Genomic DNA, 25,610 nt, shown 5'->3' on the forward strand with positions numbered 1-25,610 from the left:
AAACTAATCATTCTAATGCTTTTGTTGTTGCTAACACTCTAAATTAGCCCGACACTTATAAAAAACTTAGGGGTTTTTTTTAGAGACATAGAATATATGCATTTTATCTAAGTTTAGTAGCCCAATGACTGTTAAATATCATGTCCTGTTTTTACAAATTGCTTTTATTTTACAAGAAGCACCCCTTGCACCTTGGGGTGCAGATGGAAAATGGATACCATCCTCCCTATTGGCAAACTTTCTGTAATGTCTTGGTGGTTTTAATGAGTAGATCCTTTGTGATTATATCTTACTATGAAATTTCACTGAAAGGAGGATTCCACTCTTCTTTACTTGAACTTGTTTCCTTTGCTCATTATAATAACCCTACAAGCCAAAAGAGAAATTTTCTATTAAATAGTACACATGGAAGGTTAGGCAACTTCACAGAGTGTAATCTGTATTGCAGTAACTGAATATTAACGTCCATTACTACCTCGCATTAGGTTAGCCAATTCTCAGTGCTTGCCATAGCTAACCAAATTAACTGTTTTTGGAAAATTCAGTTGCTAAAAATGTTGATCAGTGTTCATTATTAGATGATACTCATAGAGACCGAATATCCTGTGCTAGTATATTCTGTTTGTGATCTGTTGTCTTTAAAGTAAAACAAGCTCATGGTTTATAGCTTAAAATTAGCATCACTTAGTATTTACCAGCTATACTTCCATTTCTTGAATTCTGTGCTTGATGTGTTATCCTCCAGCCGGTGTGGTATGAAAGGAATCAAATTGCTACTGGCATATCAAACGTAACATATACCTTAACACTAAGTAAATAGGCTTTAAAACGTTAGAGGCTTTCCCAGTCATTTAGTTCATGTCCTTGAATACAACCAGTATATTGTTATATTTAACAATTGTGGACCTCAGCTCCATCTTAAGCAATTTACCTACACTTCTTTTGAAGTTTCTTCTCTGAAAAATTAGAATAACGATAGCTTTTACTTGGGTATGGTTAAGATTATAAGAGATAATTTCTCCAAATTAATTATTGTTAGTGTTAAGCCCTTGCTAACCAAAGGCACAATAATAACATATAATACAAAAGCATATATTTAAAATAAAAAATTAATTTGAATTTGGAAATAGTCAAGTTATATACATGAATTTTTGTCTTTTTCTTCACTCTCTCTTTTCCATACTCATTACTGATGACCTATTACATTCCAGACACTATGCTGATACATATACAGATGGGACATGGTCATTGCCTTTACTGAAATTATAGCCTAGTAGAAGAACTTACAGTTTACTTTTAGCAAAATAAATGTATTAACTTGCATAAACACTTAAGAATAGGAATACAGAATAAATATTCATTCATTGACCCAATTTAACCAGAATGTATTCAGCATCTTCACAGAAACCCAATATCCTGTGGATGTTGTTCATGGATGTTAGGAGAAAAGACAGATACTATTGGAGATAGGAGTCTGATTAGATGGTTGAGGAGCCACTCAAAGATCAGAAGGTCATGTTTATTATACTTTACCCTTTTAGATAGGGGATAGCCTTAACGATTAAACATGGGTGCACTCACAAACAGGATTGATGTTTGTCATTCCTCAGTTGAATTCGTAGAGAACCAGAGACTGATATTGAATAGCTAGTGTGTAAAATGTTGAATCTTGCAGCATTTGACTAACATGAACAAATTAGAAGATTGTGAATAGTAAAAACTATGAATTATGAAACTATAAATTCCAATGATTCAGTATATTAAGGCTTATAATAGTAAAAATTCCATTAAGAAGTCTGCAAGTTTATAAAAATTCATGATTTTTTTTTCTTTTTCTTTCTTTTTTCCCCAGAGCATCTGCTACACCCAAGCCTGAGCCAGTTCCCGTTCAAAAGGTATGTTTCTAAGCTAGCATCCAGGGTATCATTTGATTGTCCTTGCTGAGCTACTGTAATTCCCATTTCTGTCTCAGACCATACTGACATTCATTTAATTTATAGTCTCAGTGCAATTTTCCTTGTAGTTCTTTTCCTTCAGGGATGAGGAGGAAAATGGAGATCAGCACATACCATTTGTAATTATACATGTTATAAAACATTATTTCCAAAGCCATATATTACAATAACTTATGTCAGATTTCCTACATTTCTGTTCACTTTTGATGTGCCCATCTTTATCAATATCCATATATTTTCTAAAGAGAATAAATAAGTAGTTACTGAAAATTATTATCACAATAAGTCTTTAATAATATTTTATTAATAAGCGCTTAATTACATTTCAGAATAGTATTCTTAGGTTATTGGCAAGTGTCCATTTTCTTGCATATATGTCTTCAAAATAATTTCAAACTACTATTCATATATATCTGTTTTATGCTTTTGGGTACTTTCTCCCTAATTTTATTTGTGCCCATTTATTGAACTACTCATTATACAGATTGAGCATCCCTAATTAGAAAATCCAAAATGCTCCAAAATCCCAAACTTTCTGTGTACTGACATGCTCACATGACCATTGGAGCATTTCAGATTTTGGATTCTTAGATTAGGGATGCTCCTGCATTCTACAAAGATTCAAAAGTCTGAGAATATCTGAAATCTGAATGCTTCTGGTCCCAAGCTGTCTAAACAAGGGATACTCAACCTGTATTGATTCGTGTGGGCACTAAGCTACTTATTTTTCTCAATTAGTTTTCTTCTTTCTGTAAGATGAATTGAGGCTGTGCACGGTGGCTCATGCCTGTAATCCCAGCACTTTGGGAGGCCGAGGCGGGAGGATCACGAGGTCAGGAGTTTGAGACCAGCCTGGCTAACACAGTGAAACCCCGTCTCTACTAAAAATATGAAAAAATTAGCCGGGCATGGTGGCGCACACCTGTAGTCCCAGTTAGCCAGGAGGCTGAGGTGGGAGAATTGCTTGAACCCGGGAGGTGGAATTTGCGGTGAGCTGAGATCTCACCACTGCACTCCAGCCTCAGTGACAGAGCAAGACTCCATCTCAAAGAAAAAGGATGAATTGAGATTACCTTTTTTCTTAAAATTGAACAGTAGAACCACCATTCTATGATTTTTCAAAAATTTGATTGATTTTCTTTTGATATGGTAGGGTAGAGTAGGGATTTATTCTTGATCTGAAATCTAATGCTCTACCTTAGAGTTATCCCCCCCCGAGATTTATTCTTGAATGTTGTAGAAGCTTAGTCTGATTTTAACTTTAAATGTGTTTTGGAATAAGGATTTGCAAATACAAATTCTGGTAATTTTAGGAAGAGTTGACCTTTCTTACTAGTTGTTTTTTCTTTGGCTGCTGACAATGAGGAAATATTGAAGATTTTTTTTTTCTTCATGTAACTATTAAATATTTATTTTGGAAAAGGAAAAGAATTTTATTCTGTCTCTGAATCATATCTTAAAACATTCAGAGAGAGAAACAGAGGTGGATTACAGGAAAGAAATGATTTTGTTTTGTTTATTTGCTTGCTTTTTAAAGTTTTTTTTTCAAATTCTTTAAGATTATTAATTAGAGCTTGCACATTACTGAGTGAGGTGAAACCTTTTCCCTGTTTTTTTTTTTTTTTTTTTTTTTTTTTTTTTTTTTTTTTTTAGCTTAAAGAGTTATAAATGTGCTGATTCTCCTGCATGAAACAAATAATTCCACTCTGGAGAGAAATTAAACATGTTTGAAAAATGGAACTATGGGCTTTGAAAGATGGAAAGATGGGCTTTGGATATTTTAAAATAAAAAAACACCTCAGTTAGCAATGTTTTTTTAATCGTAGGGTATTTAAAATTTTTTTCTTTGGAGTATGCCTAGGTTGATGATGGGCTTTACGCTTTCTGATAGTTTTCCTGCTGTATTTCCGAAATATTTTGAAACTACTTTCATTTTTATTTTTAAAAATTATACTTGGTGTGTGCATCTGTGTTATGCATGTTGGGACTAGTTAGCATGCATGCTGTGCTTTATCAGCCCATTGTTTTTATTTGGAAATGTGATGTTTGAGCTGCTAACCTGATTGTGTTTGTCTTTTAAAAAATCAGCTCTGTGTTCTTTTTAGTGAAATATATTTTGCATGTGTTTGGTGTGGTTTTGTGTATGTTTATTTTTGTTTTACATAGGGAGAACCTAAAGAAGTAGTTAAACCTGTGCCCATTACATCTCCTGCTGTGTCCAAAGTCACTTCCACAAACAACATGGCCTACAATAAGGCACCACGGCCTTTTGGTTCTGGGTCTTCACCAAAAGTCACATCCATCCCATCACCATCGTCTGCCTTCACCCCAGCCCATGCGACCACTTCATCACATGCTTCCCCTTCACCCGTGGCTGCCATCACTCCTCCCCTGTTTGCTGCATCTGGACTGCATGCTAATGCCAATCTTAGTGCTGACCAGTCTCCATCTGCACTGAGCGCTGGTAAAACTGCAGTTAATGTCCCACGGCAGCCCACAGTCACCAGCGTGTGTTTCGAGACTTCTCAGGAGCTAGCAGAGGGACAGAGAAGAGGATCCCAGGGTGACAGTAAACAGCAAAATGGGTAGGTGGCTAAGGGTGCTTTCTGCTCTTACCAGAACTCTTCTTTCAGGTAATTTCCAGGAAATAATCTACATTCCCCTCCCCCAAAACCAGCTTTCTTTGAAGGAAGGGAGATGAAGTGTTATTCGCCTCATTAACATATGGCTTTTATATACATAGGGTACTTTTTGCAAAGCAATTATCACTTATTCGAAACCTACTTGTGCATTTTGACATGTTTTGAACCATGTAACATCTCTGTAACTCATTTTCTGCAAGTCCTGACACAGCATTGAGCAGCTGGCAGTTATAATGCAAGGCAAATCTTGAATCTTTCTTCCTCAATTTTTTCATCCTTTTAAACAGGCCACCAAAAGTTCAAACAGTGATTACAGTTGTTGTCACTTTATGCAGCTCATCCTAAGGAGAGGGTAAATCATGAATTTGTAAGTTTTTTTTTTCTAGGAAGTAATCTTAGGAAAACCAGTCCACTTTTGACTCATGTCTATATATGAAGCATTAGCTTAGAGCAGAGAGCTAGCAACATTGTTTTCAGATAAGTTTAAGTTAGAATTTATTCTTTAAAAGCAGACAGTAATGAGACAACAAGGCATGCTTAGAAAGCATTAATGGATGCAAATTATAAAATACTTTCATTGTAAAGATTTTTTAAAATGAGTAAATTTAAACCATTGGACACTAAATATATAATGTTAGCAGAACATTTTGAAAATCTGTTTCATATCATTTTTCCCTTTTGGGGGTATGTATTTATAAAAAAAATTGGTTGAAGTTATTAACTTATTTGAACTACACATAGTAATAAGATCACACATCTCTCTTTCGGCAACCTTTAATTATTTGTTTATTTATTTTTTTTAACAGTTCCAGTTCAAATATAATGTTATCAGATAGGAATTTATGTTGAGGAGCAAGGATTTAAGTTGGCCATGAGAGGTCATGTACAGTATCTTTTTAAAAAATAATTCTTTTCTATAAAATAATCCTACTTGCAAAGAAAAAACTAAAGAAGGAAAGAGAGAATAATGATGGTCTTTCTATTCCTTTTGGAATTCAGGGGTGATACTTTAAGGCAGTCATTTATTTAAAATCATTTTGATCAGATTTATTGTGACAAAAATGTACCTTAAAAGGAAAACAAAGGAAAATAGTCTACAGGCCTGATGATTTTTACCAATGCCAGTTCCCAGGAAAATATAATTAAAATAATTGTGTGGATAGGTCCATTCTCTGAGATAATCCCTTCCAAATGTTAATTCCTGTAATGAAGAGGCTGTGCTTTCTGTAGCACTGCTGCCATGGCAACTTTGGGGCTTTGAAAGAAAAGGTGGCAAAACTCCAGGCTGCTGCTGAGAGAGGGAGAGCAGGAGCTCTGGAAGAACAGCTCCTGGCTGTACATATGGTCTCGAGGTTGTGGGTGGCTTTCTAAAGTCCTCTCTCTCTCTCTCTCTATAAATGTATGTATAGATATATATATTTAGATTAGATATTTAAATATATGTATATATATATTTAGAAATATATATATATTTATAGAGAGAGAGAGGAAAACTAGTATCCTTCAAAACAGAATGTTATTTTTTCTTTCATGTGAGGAAGAGAAACAGTACGGAGTGTTCAGGAGTGTTTGGTTGTAATTTTTTTTTTTTAAAGTATGTTTAAGACAATAGATTTTCGAGTAATCAGAGTAGATATCCTGCAAAGAAAGATGCTGTCCGTTAAATGCAAACCACACAGAAGACTAAAACAGAAGTTTACTACGTTTATTAAATTCCAAGTTCAGTAGAAAAACATCCATTGAAGGAAGTGTCTTAACTAAAATCTTTTCTACTAGCACTTCTTGAAATCTCATAAAAAACTCTTCTTAATGGAAAGTTGTAGAGGTAAAAGCAAACTGAGGTTATGGAAAAGTACTGCATTTAAAACATCTGAAAATACCAAGCTTAAGTTTTGTGTTTTATAAGCACGGCTTTGGTGATAAAACTTGAAATGATTTAAAGCTTATTATTTTTAAACTGAAACTAGGCAGTATTATAGAGCCTTTATGATGGCTTCTTAATCAATTGACCATGTTTATTAAGCACATGCCTGCTGTCCAGCACTGTGCAAAATTCAGGAGAAAAGAGATTACTACATATTTTGCATCATTTTCAGGCAAGTTACTGCTTTGCATTTGCAAACTGGATATATTTAAAAATAGCTTGATTTTAAAATGTCTAGATGTTAGGACAATAAAAACTTGATTACTCTGAAACTAAAGTGTGTTGTCTGTGAAACTCTGAGACACATTGGTAGTGCCCTTTCTCTCACAGTATTTAGATTGCAGAAATAAAAATAAATTACACGCTTGACTAGTCAGTGATGTGTCATTTTGAAGAGTAGGTGTTTTGTGCTGTTAATGGATGCATTTTTTGCATAAGTTGTCAAACTTTTTCTGTAGTCAGTGTCAAAACTTGTTACTATTATATTTCCCAGATTTTTATAATGTTGCAAAATACCTACAACAAAACTCTTTTAAAGTCGAGAGTTGTTACTTAATATTAGTTACTTTTTAATTTAAAAAATAATACATACCAATGACCAAAAATGGTAAGAGTTCAGAAGGATGTAAAGTTAAATGCTTAGGTTGTCTTTTTCCTCAAAGCACCAGGAGGACTATCAGTTTTTAGTTTTTAAGCTAGTTTGACAGCTATTCCACACAAATTTGTATAGCATTGATAAACGTAAGACATAAACAGATGCGTATTAATGAAGCATCATCACAAAGAAATAATTAGATGTTCATCCTAATAGCATGAAATCTGTACATAATGTTGATATTTTTAGACTATTTTAAATTAATAGTATGTAAGCATTCCTGTTCCTTCCTATGAGTAAGGATTAAGGCATGTTAAGAAACTTTAAACCTTTCTTCTGTATGTACAAATTATTGGTCATGACTGGCTATTTTCTTTACTACTCTACTAAGAGCAAAGTGGGACTTCATATTTCAGACTGGAAGGATTGCTGTTTTGCATCAAGTAGTTTAAGTGATTTACGTTTTCCCTTTCCATATATCCTTGCATTATAATGTGCCACTGCTTTCAAGAGGTAAGTCTTTTAGTCTGTTGTAATAATTTTAATTTTGTTGGACTGAAATTTCTTCTAACAGCTCCTGTATGGTATTTTGAAGAACCTGGCCTTGGAAGATTAACAAAAATAATGATATAGTAGTAATATTTTAAAATACTTTTCTCTTTGCAGAAAACACAAGTGACAAAGTTAGTATCCACATTACTGGAGAGGAAATATGGTGATTTATATATGAGTAAACAGCATGAATGCCTGATTTTTGCAAAATTAAGTTAAATTTTGCAAAAGAGCCATAATTTAGAATAACCACATTTAGTATTTTCAGTAAGCTTGGTTTGTATTGCTATGTTGTGGTGAATTGCTTTATAGTAATAAATAGTAGTGTTTAACGTAAGTCATAAAATGTGTGTGGGTTTTGCTATGTATTGGCTTAAAAGAAACAGTGCTTGGGAGAATGTAATTTATATTAGTCAAGACTGGTAGAACACAAAGACAGAAGAGAAAGCATAAACATTTATACAACTAGTGAATAACATGTAAAACTGAGTTGATGTCCAAATCAGTGTCAAAAGCCAATGGTAAGGTCTCTTAAGAACTTCTATGATTTTTCTAGAGAGTTTTAATTCAATGTTGCTGACAGGTTCAGACCTCTATATGTACAGTTGTGTGTCAGTGGATAGTAGAAAGTCCACACCTTTGAAATTTGTTAAGAGAGATAAATACCAACTGATTAAATGTCACTATTGGTGTAGATGTTGGGAATCACTGTGGTATAACTTTCAAACCTCACTTTTGTGTTCCATTGGTATTGACACTACACTGGCTGATGATTACTAGCTTTAAAAATAGGTAAAAATCACATTAGATAAGAACCAAAAATAATTTTTATTAGTTAACTTATAGTTATTCTGAACGTGTACTAAATTTTTTTTTTTAGCATCATCCTATAAAGTAGAATTGGACGTACGAATTATCTCTCTTGGGACACATCCAAGAGAATCAACTACTGAATTATCAGAGCAACTTCATTCCAGTGTGGCTATGGTCTCACTAATTGAACAGTTTTACGTTTTATATGTATAGGAATATTGCATACCAGTGTAAACATCCCCAAACCCTGTTTTTTTTTTTTTTTTTTTTGTCCATTTAAAGTTAAATTCTTCTGGATGGAGACTTAAGCTAGTTACTAGATTCCAGTGTAAAAATGTTTGACTTGTAAAGGGGGAGAATGGGATTTGGAAAAACAAGCATTTAGGTTAGATAGAAGTTTTTTAAATTCAGGATTAAGATTCATTAATCCGTTAGGTATTGCTATGCATTGTTCTAGGTGTTTCTAAATGCATTATGTGATTTGGTTCTTTACACTCTGATGCCAAGAGATTACATACCTTTCTCAAGTCACACATCTTATAAGTAATAAAGCTAAGATTTGAGCCTAGGTCTTTTGAAGCCAAATTTTGATGTGCGTTTCCCTATGTCACCTGCTTGTGACTGGGCTTATTTCTGTAACTTTGAATTAGTATTTATTCTTAATGATTATAGAATTGAATTGAAGCTATATTAATCAGTTGATGTGCATATACTACAATTGGGTTAGATACTTCCCCCCCTTTTTTTTTTGAGCAGTTGGGGAATCTTTTCCAACAGTAAACCTGTATTTGTGTAATTTTCAAAGTGTCTTCAAATATGCTAAACATAAACCTTTAGAGGAAGTCTGAAACACAGAGAAATTGTCATTGATTTCACTGTTGAGGAAAATGAGGCTTCTGTAGATTGCAGTTTGCCCAGGGCACGGGGGAAAGTGGGCAGCACAGCCAGAATGAGAAACCAGATCACCTAGCTATCATGTTAGCACATTTGCCACTGCTGTGTATTTTGGACTGTTCCATGTGGGCACTTTTTCTAAAATATGTAAAAATATTTGTTTGGCATACTCAAATTGTCACCTTTAGGTTGAAATCAGTCAATCCTCCACTTGCTGCCCCTCCACCACACCATTGAACATTTACCCCCACTTAATTTCACATTCATGTAAAACATTTTTCCTAAACTTTAAAATGTTTAAATATACATCTAAAACCCAACTCGGTTCAGGATGAGATTATTTTGCAAACCTATTTCCCTGCTACTTAAAATAACAAGGCAGAGGAGAGAATACTGTGCATTGTGGCTACAGAAGAGTAAATACAAGCAAACTATTGAGATCAACTTTATCCTGCATCTTACCCTCGCTCAGTGTAATTCAGCCCTCTCTTGAGTTTATGAAACTGATTTTGATATGTGGAAATATAGCAACACTGACCAGCCTTAGCATTAAAACTGGTAGGCAGTTTTTCTTACTATGTTTGTAATGAATTGTCACTTACTCTGACTAAACATCATTGCAGAATTGAAGAATGCTGCAGTGTGTTATTTGGCAAACTATACAGTTTATACTTTAGCCTTTTCTATCCCTACTGTAATATGAATGTGTTGTTAATGATTCTGCACTGAAAAAATAGGCTATGTGAATGAATTATATTTTGAGGTTCTCCTGCTTCAGGTGTTACTAACTTAGTTCCTTTACCATCAGACATGCCTTCTGGGCAATAATTGTGTCACTGATAATACAGAACTACGGAATTCCCACAAATCACTTCTAAAGTTACTGGAACTTGCTTGCGAATGAGGGTGGTATTAATGAGGGACAGGAGAGAGTAAGAAAATTGAGTGATAGCTCATTATTTGTGATCCATTGTGCTTCCTACATTTTTCATTATAGTCACGACTAAGAAACAAGAAAAAATTCAAATGACATATTATTATTCTGTAACATATGATTCAAGATAATTCATGTGAGAAATTACACTTGCTATTAATATATACTTATATTATGTGAGACTGAAAGATTTTTCTCTTATTCTTTTCTGATTTTAAAAGTGATTCTAAAATGATCTGTTTCTGTATTTTACATCTGATTGTTTTCTGTCCTTTGTTAAGAACATAAGAATTTGGATTCATGTTTAAATGATTTTTATAAAACCTTGTGCATTAAAAAAAAATAGTGGATCTTTCAGTCACTTGATACTTGAATTAGCATTAATACGTAAAATAGTTTTCAGTGTTTTGTGGGATGGGGGGACAAAAGTGTTGTCTTGATTATAACAGTGTAGTAGAATTTTTACTAACATTTGTTCATTTTTTGTCTATGTTTCCATGATTATTTTGAAGCATGATGTTTGTGTAACATCTTCACTGAAAATCATTGTGTTATGAATTTCATTTTCTTTTCTTTTTCTTCTTTTTTCCCCTCTTTGTCTGTTGGTCATCTTCCGGGGAACATCAATGTCTTCTCTTCTCTATCACATCTTTTTTGTGTATATTATTCTTCCCTCAGTAACCCTGGCACTGTGTAAGTACTTAACCAATGATTCAGTTTGTAATTGTCTCTGTAACTTTCCTTCTTGCTTTCAATTTAATACTACCAGCAAATTTTGTTAGGATTTTCTCATAAGAATTTTCAAAAATGTTAAGGAATAAGAAGCATTTTTTTTTTTTTATGCTAGAGAATTTTGTATGCATCAGTGGTATGTTTAGAACACCCACACTTCTGTAACGAAAAACTTAGTAAGTTAACCTTCATTGAGATAGATGAGTATTATGGACAGTGTATACCAGAGTTAGAACTGTAGTTTGGGCTTTCCTTTAGTTTATTATTATTATTATTATTATTATTATTATTATTATTTTAATCTTCATATTTTGAAATAAATTACTTGCCCCTGAGAGTAAAGTTTACATTCTATACCAAATGTATTTTTTAAAATAAAATTATTGAAAATTTTCTTTCATCATAGTTATCACACTCTGGAGTTTCAGAACCAGAAAGCACTAAATGTTTAGAAACTTCATATCATTTGACATAAGACCTTAAGGTGTGGTAAACAACACAAAGAATCTAAGGGGTAGTGTACTTTTTACAAGTGTGTCATAGCTAAAAATGCTACTTAGGTAGTGTCGTTCTATTATTCGTGATATCTTTTTTTTTTGAGACGGAGTCTTGCTCTATCCCCCGGGCTGGAGTGCAGTGGCCTGATCTCAGCTCACTGCAAGCTCCGCCTCCCGGGTTTACGCCATTCTCCTGCCTCAGCCTCCCGAGTAGCTGGGACTACAGGCGCCAGTCACCTCACCCGGCTAGCTTTTTATATTTTTCAGTAGAGACGGGGTTTCACCGTGTTAGCCAGGATGGTCTCAAACTCCTGACCTCATGATCTGCCCGTCTCGGCCTCCCAAAGTGCTGGGATTACAGGCTTGATATCTTAGCTTGACACCATTGTTTTGTTTTTAGAGATCAAACCTTTTATAGAGGATAAAATAGTCTTACACTTGAAATTAACATCATTTAAGAGCAAACTACACTCAATACTTGTGGAGAAATTTAAAACTATAATAAGTTTAATAGCTGAATATAAAACTTTTCGAGTACTTGCATTAGATAAAGAGTTATCTGTTTTATGTCTGCCAAAGGCAGTGTGTTTATGAAGAAATCTATGCTTATTTCCTAATTTTAAAACATTTTGTTCATTTTTAAAAGAACTAGGTTTTGTTCAATATTAGTGGAAGGTCTTTTAGATATTTTATTTGTGGAATCATATGATATTACCATATTACCACAAGTTATAGTATTTTTTATGATTTTTTGCATAAATATTACTGATTTGTTATTTTGTATATGCAGATTATTCATAGTCTTAAACATGTATTGCAGTTGATTTTCTAGTAATCATAAAAGGATACATTATGATAATCATTACCTCATGTTATGTACTGCAGAAGGCACCTTACATACGTTATCTATCTTACTTGTTTTTAAATAACCCCTTAAGATGCAAGTCTTATTTTTCAAATGAGGAAATTGAGCTTAGAAAAATGACTTGCATAAAGCACACACTGAATCTGACTTTAAAGCCAGTATTACTAACTGTAATTCTATCCTGTTCTTCACTGGAGAAAAGCTTTTCCAGTGTGCTGAGACAGTTTTGGTTATGTAGCTATTAAAATGATAACAGTCATGTGGCCTGCGGATAGCACTATGGTTTTCTCACAGTGAGTTGAACCTAGCAGGTGTTGCCACTCACATCTGACCACATTTATAACACTTTCTGTACTCAGATCTTGTGCCAGTAGTCTGCTAGTCCAGAACATGTTCCTTTTTCTCTTTTGAAATTAAACTCATAGCCTCCAAAAATTTGCATTTGCCCTATTTTGAGGGGGGGAGAAGTGGAGACTATTCATAATGCTCAGTATATCATACAATGTTAAAATACACATTGCAAATTCCTTTGTATTTATGCCCTTTTAAAATAAAAATGAATATTCATAGCAAACTCAAAGTTCTTGAGCTCTGTAGTTTACACATCCTCAGAGCAACACTACCTTGTATGTGATATTCAAGAGACTGACTTTCTAAAGAGTCTTAGAGCCAAGCTTTAAATTCTGATCTTTTAATACCTATTTCAGTAGTTGCTCATATGCCATACTTCTTCTTCACTATGCTCATCCCACACAGCTGTCTTTAGGATAAGGAATACCTGTACATATGAATGAGAAAACTGTAGAAAGGAATAGTTTGGACTCTTTTCAAAATTGTATTTGGAATTGCTAGTTTAGTCTCTACTAAACCATACTTGGTTCCTGGGCCTAGTGAAGATTTGATCATTTAATTTCATGAAAGCCAGTACATTCTAGCAGCATATTGATATTAATGGTCATTGTGAATATAGTCCACATCTATGTTTCATATGGCATACAATGGACAATACAAATAATTTCAGAAAGTTTGATTTTGACTACTATGGACTTTCATTTTCTGGTTGTTTTCTTTTTTTCTTATAATTTTCCTTTCCTTTTTCTTCATGTTGGAAATCTTTCTTCTGCTGCCTTCCTCTGTCAATTAAAAGGAAAATCCCACCTAAACGGTAATCTTTCTGTTGAATACATTCTAATAACATTATTTTATATTAACATTGTAAGTGCAGTTTTTTACTTATAATTTAAAAGTTTTTTTTGTTTTCTTTTGCTTTTTTTGTGAGACAGAGTCTCACTCTGTTGCCCAGGGTGGAGTGCAGGGGCACGATCTTGGCTCACTGCACCCTCCACCTCCCAGGTTCAAGCAATTCTCCTGCTTCAGCCACCCCAGTAGCTGGGACTACAGGCACATGCCACCATGCCCAACTAATTTTTTGTACTTTTAGCAGAGATGGGGTTTCACTGTGTTAAGCCAGGATGGTCTCGATCTCCTGACCTCATGATCCGCCCACCTTGGCCTCCCAAAGTCCTGGGATTACAGGCGTGAGCCACCACGCCTAGCCTATTTTAGATAGATCTTTTTAAAAAATTGAGACTGAATATACTTGCAAAGCAAACTGTTTATATAAAAGGAACATTGAAGATTAATCATATAAATTATAAATAATTTAGTAGAAGATAGTTTCTCCTTTTAATATAATTTTACAATTAAAAAATTTTTTTTTCTCCTTAACCCTAGCCCACCAAGAAAACACATTGTGGAGCGCAATACAGAGTTTTATCATATACCCACTCACAGTGATGCCAGCAAGAAGAGACTGATTGAGGATACTGAAGACTGGCGTCCAAGGACTGGAACAACTCAGTCTCGCTCTTTCCGAATCCTTGCCCAGATCACTGGGACTGAACATTGTAAGTGAACTTCTAGGTGTCCTAATGGATGAGTGTTTTTTTGCCACAGAGAGTAGCATTGAGAGTGATTGGTAGTTGTCAGAAAACAACCCCGAGACAGTTTGCTTTTAAATTATGCTGTGCATAACATGGGTAATATAAATAAGACCCCAGGCCGGGCGCAGTGGCTCATTCCTGTAATCCCAGCACTTTGGGAGGCCGAGGCAGGAGGATCATGAGGTCATGAGTTTGAGACCAGACTAGCCGACATGATGAAACCCTGCCTCTATTAAAAATACAAAAATTAGCCAGGCATCGTGTCAGACACCTGTAATCCCAGCTACTTGGTAGCCTGAGGCAGGAGAATCGTTTGAACTGGGGAGGCAGAGATTGCAGTGAGCTGAGATCACGCCACTGTACTCCAGACTGGGCTACGGAGGGGCTCTGTCTCATAAATCAATCAATCAATCAATCAATCACCAGCCCATGAAAAGTATAGACGTAATAGTAGTTGTACTAACTATAGTTTATAGCCAACAATGGGCTACTGTGGAATTTGTTTTAGTGGCTCAGTGGAAGTTGAACATTTGATATTGATTGGTGCAGGTAATTGCTTAAGTGATTTTGAAGTTAAACAAAACAAACTAATATTTGGATATTGCTTATTATATTTCAGTGAAAGAATCTGAAGCTGATAATACAAAGAAGGCAAAGTAAGTTCTCTATCTTTTTGTCAATTGAATGTTTTCCTTTCATGAATGGTCTCAATTTGGTTTTTCAGATTGTCAAGTGTAATGGTATGGCATTTCGTCTTTGAAGCTAGAAGCTAAGCATTTAACTTTGGTGCCTTTTGTGTGACCTAAATGTACAACTTGCAGATTTTTAAAGTAGTGGATATTGTCTGGGTTTTAAGGCGTGTTTTCCTTAGTATTGAAATAAGAAGTGGGCAGAAGGGTGTATTTTGGGGTGCTTTGCTAACAATACATATGTCTGTGAATGTGCTTGTGTGTTGTCTTGCAGTCACTTTATTTTGAGCATAAAAATATATGTTTCCAAGAGGGATCTATGGATTAATTTCTGTATTTCTAAAAATGCTCTACCCTTAAAATCTTTGCCACTTAATAAAGCAGCAATGTGAAATTAAGCTTTTATAAGGCATGTTTTCTGCATGATGGAATTAGTCTAGAACCTTTTTCCTTCTATTTCTTATGACTCTTCTATCACCCTTTTTTTTTCCCCCCCCCACAGGGAAAAGATACCCCTTCACGTCTTTAGTCCCAAATACACAAAATTACGTGACTGGCACCATGAAGTTTCAGCACGTGCTCTTAACGTACAGTGATTTATGAGCCTTGTCCCCCAAGCAGCCAGCACATACTGTTTCATTTACCTTTTTCAACTTCATAGCAAAATCTGTATTAAATTTGCCTTACGAAAAAATAGAATTTTTTCTGTACTTTTCTAACAATTTCCTATAGTTGTGAGAAAAGGAAGATGAACATGTTTTATGCTAGCTGGTAGCTCACAAATGTAAAAAAAAAAAAAAAAAGAAAGAAAGAAAATTAAGGGACTAGATCTGTTCATTGGATTTGTATCTGTTTTTGTTGTTATTAGGGTAGTAACCTTGGAAAATGAATTATTTTCATAAGTTGAATTTGGTTGGTTGGTTGAAGCAGAGGATAATGAGCAAATAATGTCCTTGTCTAATTTGGAAAATACTTCCTTTATGTTATTAACATTTCCCAAGATTACTTTTTAAGTTTATTATTATGTAACATTCAAGGTTGATTGTAAATTATTCTAAATAAGTAAATATAAGGAGGCAAGAATAAACAGAGAAGACTTTATTAAAGAAGAGTGCATGCAGTGTAGATTTAGGTATCTTTTAAAGTAGGTACTATTCAGGATGGCTCTATGAAGAGGAGGAGGTCCAGATTTGGCTCCTGGAAAAGGAAAGAAGAGAATTTTACCCCATGTGCAATGGAGAAATACAGTATTCTTTGGTTTGGTTGGATTTTCAAATCCTATTTCCTATCAAAGGAAATATCTCTAAGCTAGTGGATGTTTTTAGAGTATAGACAATTTCTAGGTATTAACTAATAAGATATAGAAAAGATAGCTTTGCTTTTTTGAATCAGAAGAACATAAATTATAATATGAATGATTATGAGACATCAGAGAAATATTTTACTTAGTGATATTAACTACTGTGCACTGCTGCTATTCCTAGGAAGCTGTGTTTTGGGCAATACATGGAAGCTAGATATATGACCAGAAACGCTTTCTGCCTTGTAATATAGTGTATTATATATTAGAGCTAAATTTAGTAATAAATGCATTTTGAAGTTTGGAAAAGTATTGTAATAAAGTTGCCTTTAACTTAGCTTTGTACTCGTTCTGTTTCCTTGAGGCTAGACACAGTGCCATCAGGACTTGTTACAGTATAACTGGGTAAAATAAACAGTTCTCTGACATTTCATTTGGAAAACACTTTTAACTTTGTGAGGTTACTAAAATAGGGGTATAAAACATGGCAGGCCAGGCGCAGTGGCTCACACCTGTAATCCCAGCATTTTGGGAGGCTGAGGCGGGCAAATCACCTGAGGTCGGGAGTTCAAGACCAGACTGACCAACATAGAGAAACCCCATCTCTGCTAAAAATACAAGATTAGCCGGGCGTGGTGGCGCATGCCTGTAATCCCAGGTACTCGGGAGGCTGAGGCAGGAAAATCGCTTGAACCTGGGAGGTTCACTAGCGGAGGTTGCAGTGAGCCGAGATCGCACCATTGTATTCCAGTATGGGCAACAAGAGCGAAACTCCATCTCAAAATAAATAAATAAATAAATAAATAAAACATGGTAAAGGATCATGTTTGATTTTTCCCCCTGAATTACTACAATATGTAGTATCCTATGTGAGTAACATAAAATCAGTTGACTGTTGTGCAGCATAGAATTATTATTTGTGTGAAACTACTGCTGAAGGACCTTGCCTGCATTCAAGGGTCTATTTTTATTTTTCCAGGTAATCTTTCACTTTAGTGACATAATAGTCTAGTACAACTGCCTGATAACTTGGAGAAACTAACATTAATTTTAGATAGTGATTGATAAAATTTGGCCTGCCAAATGCATTTTAAAAATAATTCTAGGATTTATCTATGCTCATTTCTAGTATACCTCATGATATATCTTTCTTTTGTCATATCAGTTCTTCTTCAGATACTAAGACAGATGTCCTGCCTGCTTGTGTTTTTATGATGCTGACGTCAATCCCAGTTATAACTGTGTCTCTGGCCTCTGTAAGAAAATCTACTTTCTTAGACCAGGCTTTCCTATACCCAGTAATTCTTCCAGGATCCCAAAAGATGATGTTTGAGAAACTATAGAATTAAAACCTCGTAAAAATAAATGGTGTGGTTGAGTAAACATGGTATTTTCCACCAAGAATCCAATTTCTAGAATAACTACAGAGTGGACAGAAAGAACAACTCAAAAGAATTTTAGGTAAATGGGAAAAATTTTCCCTAATACAGACAAGAGAACCTGTATAGAGTTACAACTTAAAACAGATGTAGTTAAAATAAAAATTTAATACCTTGCTTAATTAAAAATGAAGTATTTAGTGTTTCATTGAAAGCATAGACTTATATAAATGGAATGATCCATACTTGAGTATGAGGATAAATATTCAGCCAGGATCATAAAGGACATTCCATTTGACCCTGTCAGAAGATGAATTCCTGAGCTCAGTGAATCTCCTGGGACATCTTATATTCCTAGCTTAAACACTAGCCAAAAATTATAAAAGCTTCTTGCAAAAATATTATTGTAAATCTGGTGACCTAATTTATGACTTGTTTTTGTTTGTCTCTCTTATACAGACTCTTCATGTTAGGCCTGTTTTTAAAGTGAAATTGGGAAGTTGCTCTTAAGAATGTTTTCAACGTTTTTTTCTTTCTTTCTTTCTTTTTTTTTTTTTTGAATTTGAGACAGAGTTGTGCTCTGTCACCCAGGCGGGAGTGCAGTGGCGTGATATTGGCTCACTGCAGCCTCCACTTCCCAGGTTTGAGTGATTCTTCTGCCTCAGCCTCCTGAGTAGCTGGGATTACAGGCTTGCACCTCCATGCCCAGCTAATTTTCATATATTTTTTAGTAGAGACAGGGTTTCGTCATGTTGGCCAGGCTGGTCTCAAACTTCTGACCTCCAGTTATCCGCCTGCCTCGGCCTCACAAAGTGGTGGGATTACAGACGTGAGCCACCATGCCCGGCCTCAACATTTTTTTCTTACAGTGTTTTATTCAGAAGACTGAGTGTCTCACACATGGTCTAATGTATTTTTGTTACCTCAAAAATTATAGTATTTGTGGAAACAAAAGCATTCTTTCATGCATCATTGTGCCCTTTAGGAAGGCTCAGATATATAGACATCTTAGAGTTTATTTAATACAAATTGTCGTGTTAGGATGCAGAGTAGCAGTTCCTTCTTTTTTTCAAAATTATTCAAAAATATAGAATGAATTGATTTTCCCTCCAGGTATGTAATTTTGTAATTTTGTGTTTCTGATGTGTATTTAAAAATCATATAAATCATAAATATTTACTCATTGCCAGCATTCATTCTTTCAAATGCATAATTGCTGTATATGTAAATGCCAGGCACTAATCAATGTACTAGGGATACAGTAATGAATAACAGATAAATGTATAAACAAGATGAGCTAAGGTAATTGTGTTACCAAGATAATAAGTTAATATAAAATAAGTATGGCTTAGTCAGGGAAGGATTACTTTAGATTATGTGGTCCTCTGAAGAGACAACCTTAATGCCAGCAGCTGGGAGAGAAAAGGAGTCAGCCGTGTGATGACTTGAAGGTGGGGAGACAAGTGTGGAAAGGAGCATGCAAGAACACAGAACAGAAAGGTCAGTGTGACTGGAGTCCAGGCTAGGCAGGGAAGCGTGCTAGAACTCCTGTACATAGACAAAACACTTATGTTCCCATTCCTATCCATAACATTTTAAATGGGAAATTATGATATCATATCTAACTGCTTGCAAATAAAATTAGAAAATGAAGAAGCAGGGAGGTTAGTCAGGAGGCTAATTGCAGTGCACTCACCTAGTTGGTGCCAGCCCTGATTATTAACAATTTAATGTTTCCTGTTGAGACCCAATGAAGACCTAGAAAAGAGAGGCATAAATATATGTTGATAACATGTATGTAGGGAACACAAGCATCATATCCTGCAGAGCATACATGAAACCATACAGAAAATACGAAAACACTTTGATGTATTAAATTTGACATATGATGCTCTTCATAATAGTGATGAATTTGAGGATTTAGCTGCTCTATAAAATCTTGGCTAGAATTGTCTGGACACTTTCCTTTTGTTTATCCCATTCCAGAAAATTCCTTAAAGCAAGTAAATGTTTCCTTGCACATTCTTTCCAAAGTAGGAATTATAGTAATTTTTTTCTTGGTTAGAAGTAGTAAGAAGCAGCAAGTGGTAAATTCTGAGTTTTAGACTGAGATTTGTAACTCACTGATTACTTTCTGCCCCCAAGTTTCCACTTCTCTGGAGTTAGAATCTGTGGTAGACACTGTGCTGCCCACTCAGATACCACTTCAGTGGAGGACTTGATACCTCTGCTGATGGGAGTGTGGTAGGCAAACAGCTTTCATGTGCCAGCCCCTTCACAAATCATCTCAGCTGCAGACAGTCCCTCTTCAAGATCCTAGGCTTGGTGGGTCTGCCCACATGCAGTGAACTGATTGATAAGTGGGAAGAGAGGGAAGTAAAAAACCTGGTTATTTCATCCTAATTAAGACCAACTTGAAGGGACCGTTCTAGCTCCAGAGCTGCTGTGGAGTCAGCTGAGGCTGTCCTAAGTTTTGTTTGGCAACTCCACCTCTCCTGCCCACTCCTGCTTCCTTTTCTGTCCTTTCCCCTTCACAGTTGTTGACCCTAGAGACATTTCTTAATAAGCATCCTGCATGCTAATAAGCATCTGCTTTCTGGAGAACCTAATCTGCAAAAGAATCATATTTTTGTAGACCCCAATTTAGACCTCAGTTGCACAGGTTCTCTTTTATTCATCTTCTCGTCACTTTTTTCGTCTATGCCACTTCTCATCTTTTCTCCTTAAGTCTTCAACCCAGATCACAAACACAGCATTTAGAAGTCTTCAAAGAAAAGATCAGTTAAGGGAAGATTGAAAGGCATGTGGAAGTCAAAAGGAACATGCATTTACTTTATTTTTTTGCCTCAAGTTAAGGATGTTTATTTGTTGACTTCATCACAGGCAGCCTAAGAGTAATGAGCAAGCAAATGTATTTAGAAATAAAATATAATCAGAGATATGTGAATGAAGCAATGAAATGAGAAGCTTCAAAATGGGAAATTAGGATTCACCAATTAAATATAATGAACACTTAAAACAGGAAAGCAGAACTTAGAATATTATGATTTTACGTGTTCTAGTCTTCCATATATAGCATTTGGAATCTTATGTATTAGCCATTTAATTTCACTTAATAAATTTTGTGTGAACACATCTGCTGTTTTCTTCACATCCTTAAAAGTTTACTTCTAGTTCTCTTCTGGGGGGATTCTGTTGCCTTTGGAAATGTGTAGGGTAATGTACAGATGTTAAAAGGAAGGAGGATGCTATTGGTGGCTAAGGATACTAAATATCTTGTAATGCACTGAAGAATCCCACAGACGGAAGAATCATCCAGCCCAATATGCCAGTTGTGTGCTACTGAGAATGACTGGATTGAGTGTAAATATTCACTTTTCCAAGTTAGTTTTTGTTGTTGTTGTTGTTGTTGTTTTGGTTGTTTTTTTTTTTTTTCTTTTTTTTTTTTTTTTTGAGACAGTCTCGCTTTGTCCCCCAGGCTAGAGTGCAGTGGCGCTGTCATGGCTTACTGCACCTCGACCTCCCAGGCTCAAGTGGTCCTCCCACCTGAGCCTCCCAAGTAGCTGGAACTACAGGCACACACCACCACACCTGGCTAATTTTTTGTAGAGGCGGAATTACGCCATGTTGCCCAGGCTGATCTTGAACTCTTGGCAATCTGCCTGCCTTAGCCTCCCAAAGTCCTGGGATTGTAGGTGTGAGCCATCACGTCTGGCCTAGATTTTCTTATTCCTTGCCACAATCTTGCATTCTTACCTATAGAGCGCCCTCTCCACTGCCCCACCCCACAGTAGAAATAATCTTCTCACCTCTGAACTTACATGCTATATAATTTTTACCTCTCATTTGACACTTACTTTTCTAATTTGTCTTATGGATATTTGTCTACATGTCTTGAGTTTCCAACTAAAGTTTGAACTCTTTAAAAATAAGAATCTTAGTGTAATAGTATAAATTGGAAGGAAAAGGGATTCTAATAGTCATGGTATTTCTTCCTGGATGCAACTGCAGCTGCATAAGTAAAGGCCTAGCTATTCAATGAAATGACTCATCTTGAAGATGGTTGTTAAGATTATAAAATTCATCTCTGGTGAACTGTTTCTTCAATTAGAAATACACTATTGTCAGTCAGCTTAGGCTGCCACAACAAGATACACAGACTGGTTAGTTGGGACAGTAGAAACTTATTATCTCATAGTTCTGGAGGCTCTTAAGTTCTAGATCAAGGTGCCAGCAAGGTTGGTGTCTGTTGAGGCTTCTCCTCATGGTTGTAGATGGCCACTGTTTCACTGTGTCTCCTCACGTGGCTTTTCCTCTGTGGGGGCACAGAGAAAGAGTGAAAGCTCTGGGGTCTCTTTTTCTCATGAGGACATGGTCCCACTCGCATGACCTCATTTAACCTTAATTACCTCTTAAAAGGACCAATCTCCAAATAGTCACATTGCGAGTTGGGCTCCAACATATGAATACTGGGATACAGTTCTATCCATAACATACACCAACTGTCTTTGTATACTAATCCTCATTTTGACAGATTATCATTTAAGAAAAAGTTATTCTTTTTTTTTTTTTTTTTTTTTTTTTGAGACAGAGTCTCGCTGTGTCGCCTAGGCTGGAGTGCAGTGGCCGGATCTCAGCTCACTGCAAGCTCCGCCACCTCCCGGGTTCACGCCATTCTCTCGCCTCAGCCTCCCAAGTAGCTGGGACTACAGGCGCCCGCCACCTCGCCCGGCTAGTTTTTTGTATTTTTTAGTAGAGACGGAGTTTCACCATGTTAGCCAGGATGGTCTCCATCTCCTGACCTTGTGATCCGCCCGTCTCGGCCTCCCAAAGTGCTAGGATTACAGGCTTGAGCCACCGCACCCGGCCTAAGAAAAAGTTATTCTTAAGTAGAATAATTGACTTGAACCCAATTGGAAGTATTGTTGTCACCTCTCTTTTGGTGCTTCCTTTTTTCCTTTGGATGACCGGTATCTGTCTCCATGTTCTCTTTCCTCAACTAGAGTATATGCTCTTTGAATATAAGAATTTTAGTATGCCCCACCATGTTTGGTACTAAAAGTTACTAATTACATATAATTGCATATTTCTCCAATTCTCTAATTGTTGAATTTTAGGGAAATTGTTTACAGCATGGCACACACTATCTCTAATGGAATATAAGTTCAATAAAAATATCAAGACATTAAAATATCAAAACATTGATACCTATATTGAAAGTAAAGTGAAACCATACCTAAGTCACTTGAAAGGGGAGTTGTACTTTGTTGGAGTAATCTCATTGCCAAAAGTTGACATTTTTATCTTGATGTTTTCTGTTTGTTAATTAGTTGTGAAAGACTTTTTTTCATTAAATGAACATTTGTTTTTTAATGTCTTCCTTTGTGTTTTTGGTGTGTTTCAACATGAAGAGCATGGTGATTCCTGTGAGGAGAGAATAACAATTTTAAAAATAGGTACATGAAATGCTTAGTTCGTGCTCTGAATAGAAATACTAATTGAGAAAATTTTATCATTAATAAGGAAATGTTTAAATTTAAGAATCTAATCTACAACATTGATTTAAAAGAGGCAATAGCCATCTTATCAGTAACATATTAATAATAGAAAGTGACTAATATATGGCCTACCAGAATAGAGAATTATAGGAGACCATAGAAAATTTTATTTAGAGATAATTATGTTACACACGCACACACACACACACACGTTTATGCCGAAAAATCATATTGTCAAAGTGCAATTTAAGTTAAAAATGTTTTTCTTGATCTCACCATATTCTCATTTTCTACTGTATTATAATATTAATATCAACCTATGTAGTTTCAAATTTGTAATGCTATATATAAATAAAGTGGCATTTTAGTTTAGCAAAAGGATATCTAAAATAATGATCAAAACATATTTTTATCAGTCTTTCCTTTATCTCCCTTGCTTAAAGAATGATGGGTTCTGATTTTTCACATATTTATTATGGTTGTATTAGTCTGTTCTCATACTGCTATAAAGAACTATCTGAGACTGGGTAATTTATGAGGAAAAGAGTTTAACTGATTCATAGTTCCACAGGCTTAGCAGGAATCATGGGTGGGAGGCCTCAGGAAACTTATAATCGTGGTGGAAGGTGAAGGGGAAGCTGTACATCTTCACAATGGTGAGCAGGAGAGAGAGAGAAGGGAGAGGTGCCACACACTTTTAAACAACCGGATCTCATGAGAACAAACTCACTGTCATGAGAATAGCATGGGAAAACCACCCCAATGATCCAGTCACCTCCTGCCAGGTCCCTCCCTCAACACGTGGGGGTTATAATTTGACATGTGATTTGCGTGGGGACACAGAGCCAAACCATATGTGGTGGCTCACGCCTGTAATCCCAGCACTTTGGGAGGCCAAGACGGGCGGATCACGAGGTCAGGAGATCGAGACCATCCTGGCTAACACGGTGAAACCCCATCTCTGCTAAAAAAAAAAAAATACAAAAAACTAGCCGGGCGAGGTGGCGGGCGCCTGTAGTCCCAGCTACTCGGGAGGCTGAGGCAGGAGAATGGCGTGAACCCGGGAGGTGGAGCTTGCAGTGAGCTGAGATCCGGCCACTGCACTCCAGTCTGGGCGACAGAGTGAGACTCCGTCTCAAAAAAAAAAAAAAAAAAAAAAAAAAAAAAAGAATTATAAGGTATGATATGGCTTCCCAATTGTCAAAGAATTAAAATGTTCATTAGGAGAGGAGTGACTGCTACTGACCCTTTAGTAGAAAAACAATTCAAACTCAGGTTACCAGTTACAATACACAAACTGAAACAGTTATGTTGAGGCGGGGAAACCATCTTCTTATAGACTATCTTCTAGCATCAAATAATGTCCACGTGATTTCTGGCTGAAGGCCATCAGAATGAAATTTTAGAACTGGAAGAATAGAGTTAAAGTTACTTTTTAAGGAGAAACCTATTGCCTTTGTACATTCATTGAAAATTTAGGAAACATAAATTACATATTTCTGAACATACTGTTTTGTAAGTTTTTTAAGAAAACTTTGTTAATATTCGTTGACCCACACAAAATAGATTAATGAAGAAACAGTTTACTGACCTATCCCATGTCTTCATTATTGCTGTGTTTCACAAACATACTGGTCTCTTGTGACATATCCTTATTAAGTAAGACAACATTAGTTGAGTATATTACCTAAAGCTGCTATTCTTAATGAGCTATGCGAAGAAAGCAGGAATTATTCCCTCGCCTGATACTTGCACATATTTTCATGAGGTAAGAATTAGCAATTGGATTTACCCCAAAATACAGAACACCAAGATACATTTCCACAAAATATGTTTGCCAACCTGTAAAAAAGACCACGGGTCAAAAAAATGGGTATATGATGAAGTAGTTTTTGTCTCTTGCAAAATAATGGAATATTTCTAATTGATCTTTGATTTTTGCTGGTTGAGTATACTGTTTTATACAAATACTGTTTTGCTGACTACAATGTAAAGGTCGCCATCTATTGAACATAAGTAATTACTACACTTTGGTTCCTTGTGAGACTAGTACTTAAAAATTATTGAGGCAAGGAACATAGTTCCTATGTATTTTCATATACAAATTGTTTAATTCTCTGTTAATGCTGGAAATGTCTGTTGTTGTTGTTGTTTACCAAATTAAACTTGTACTATTAGCACTTACAAAGGTCTGTTATTTATAAAAGTGTTCATAATATGCACAGTTGACTTTCATAATCCCAGAATATTCACCAAGTTCCTTAGAGGCAGAATTTTGTCAGACCAGTAATTCTTCTCTTGTAATGCTGTTTGGATAAGTTGTTTTCCATTTCACCTTTAGAGAAGTAAATTACACATAAAATTATTTTATTGAATTAAATCAGAAAATTAAAGAAAC

The 25,610-nt window shown here is 35.5% G+C and overlaps 1 protein-coding gene across 10 annotated transcripts in view; it reads left to right on the top strand.

The window, feature by feature from the left end:
* Nucleotides 1-25,610, top strand: part of PDLIM5 (PDZ and LIM domain 5) — a 211,333-nt gene that overhangs the window by 114,198 nt on the left and 71,525 nt on the right. For 2 of the 10 annotated variants that reach the window (XM_030914721.1, XM_030914695.1), the window contains exons 4-8: nt 1,853-1,895; nt 4,449-4,540; nt 13,551-13,568; nt 14,138-14,310; nt 14,966-15,002. In XM_030914721.1, the coding sequence (XP_030770581.1) occupies nt 1,853-1,895; nt 4,449-4,540; nt 13,551-13,568; nt 14,138-14,310; nt 14,966-15,002 (363 nt within the window). Of the gene's footprint in view, nt 1-1,852; nt 1,896-4,121; nt 4,541-7,782; nt 7,800-10,987; nt 11,003-13,550; nt 13,569-14,137; nt 14,311-14,965; nt 15,003-15,537; nt 16,673-25,610 lie in introns of those variants that run through there. The other 8 variants (XM_010385594.2, XM_030914672.1, XM_030914688.1 and 5 more) reach the window with 8 other exon arrangements.

The sequence above is a fragment of the Rhinopithecus roxellana genome, chromosome 2 (assembly GCF_007565055.1).
Source record: "Rhinopithecus roxellana isolate Shanxi Qingling chromosome 2, ASM756505v1, whole genome shotgun sequence".
NCBI lineage: Eukaryota > Metazoa > Chordata > Mammalia > Primates > Cercopithecidae > Rhinopithecus > Rhinopithecus roxellana.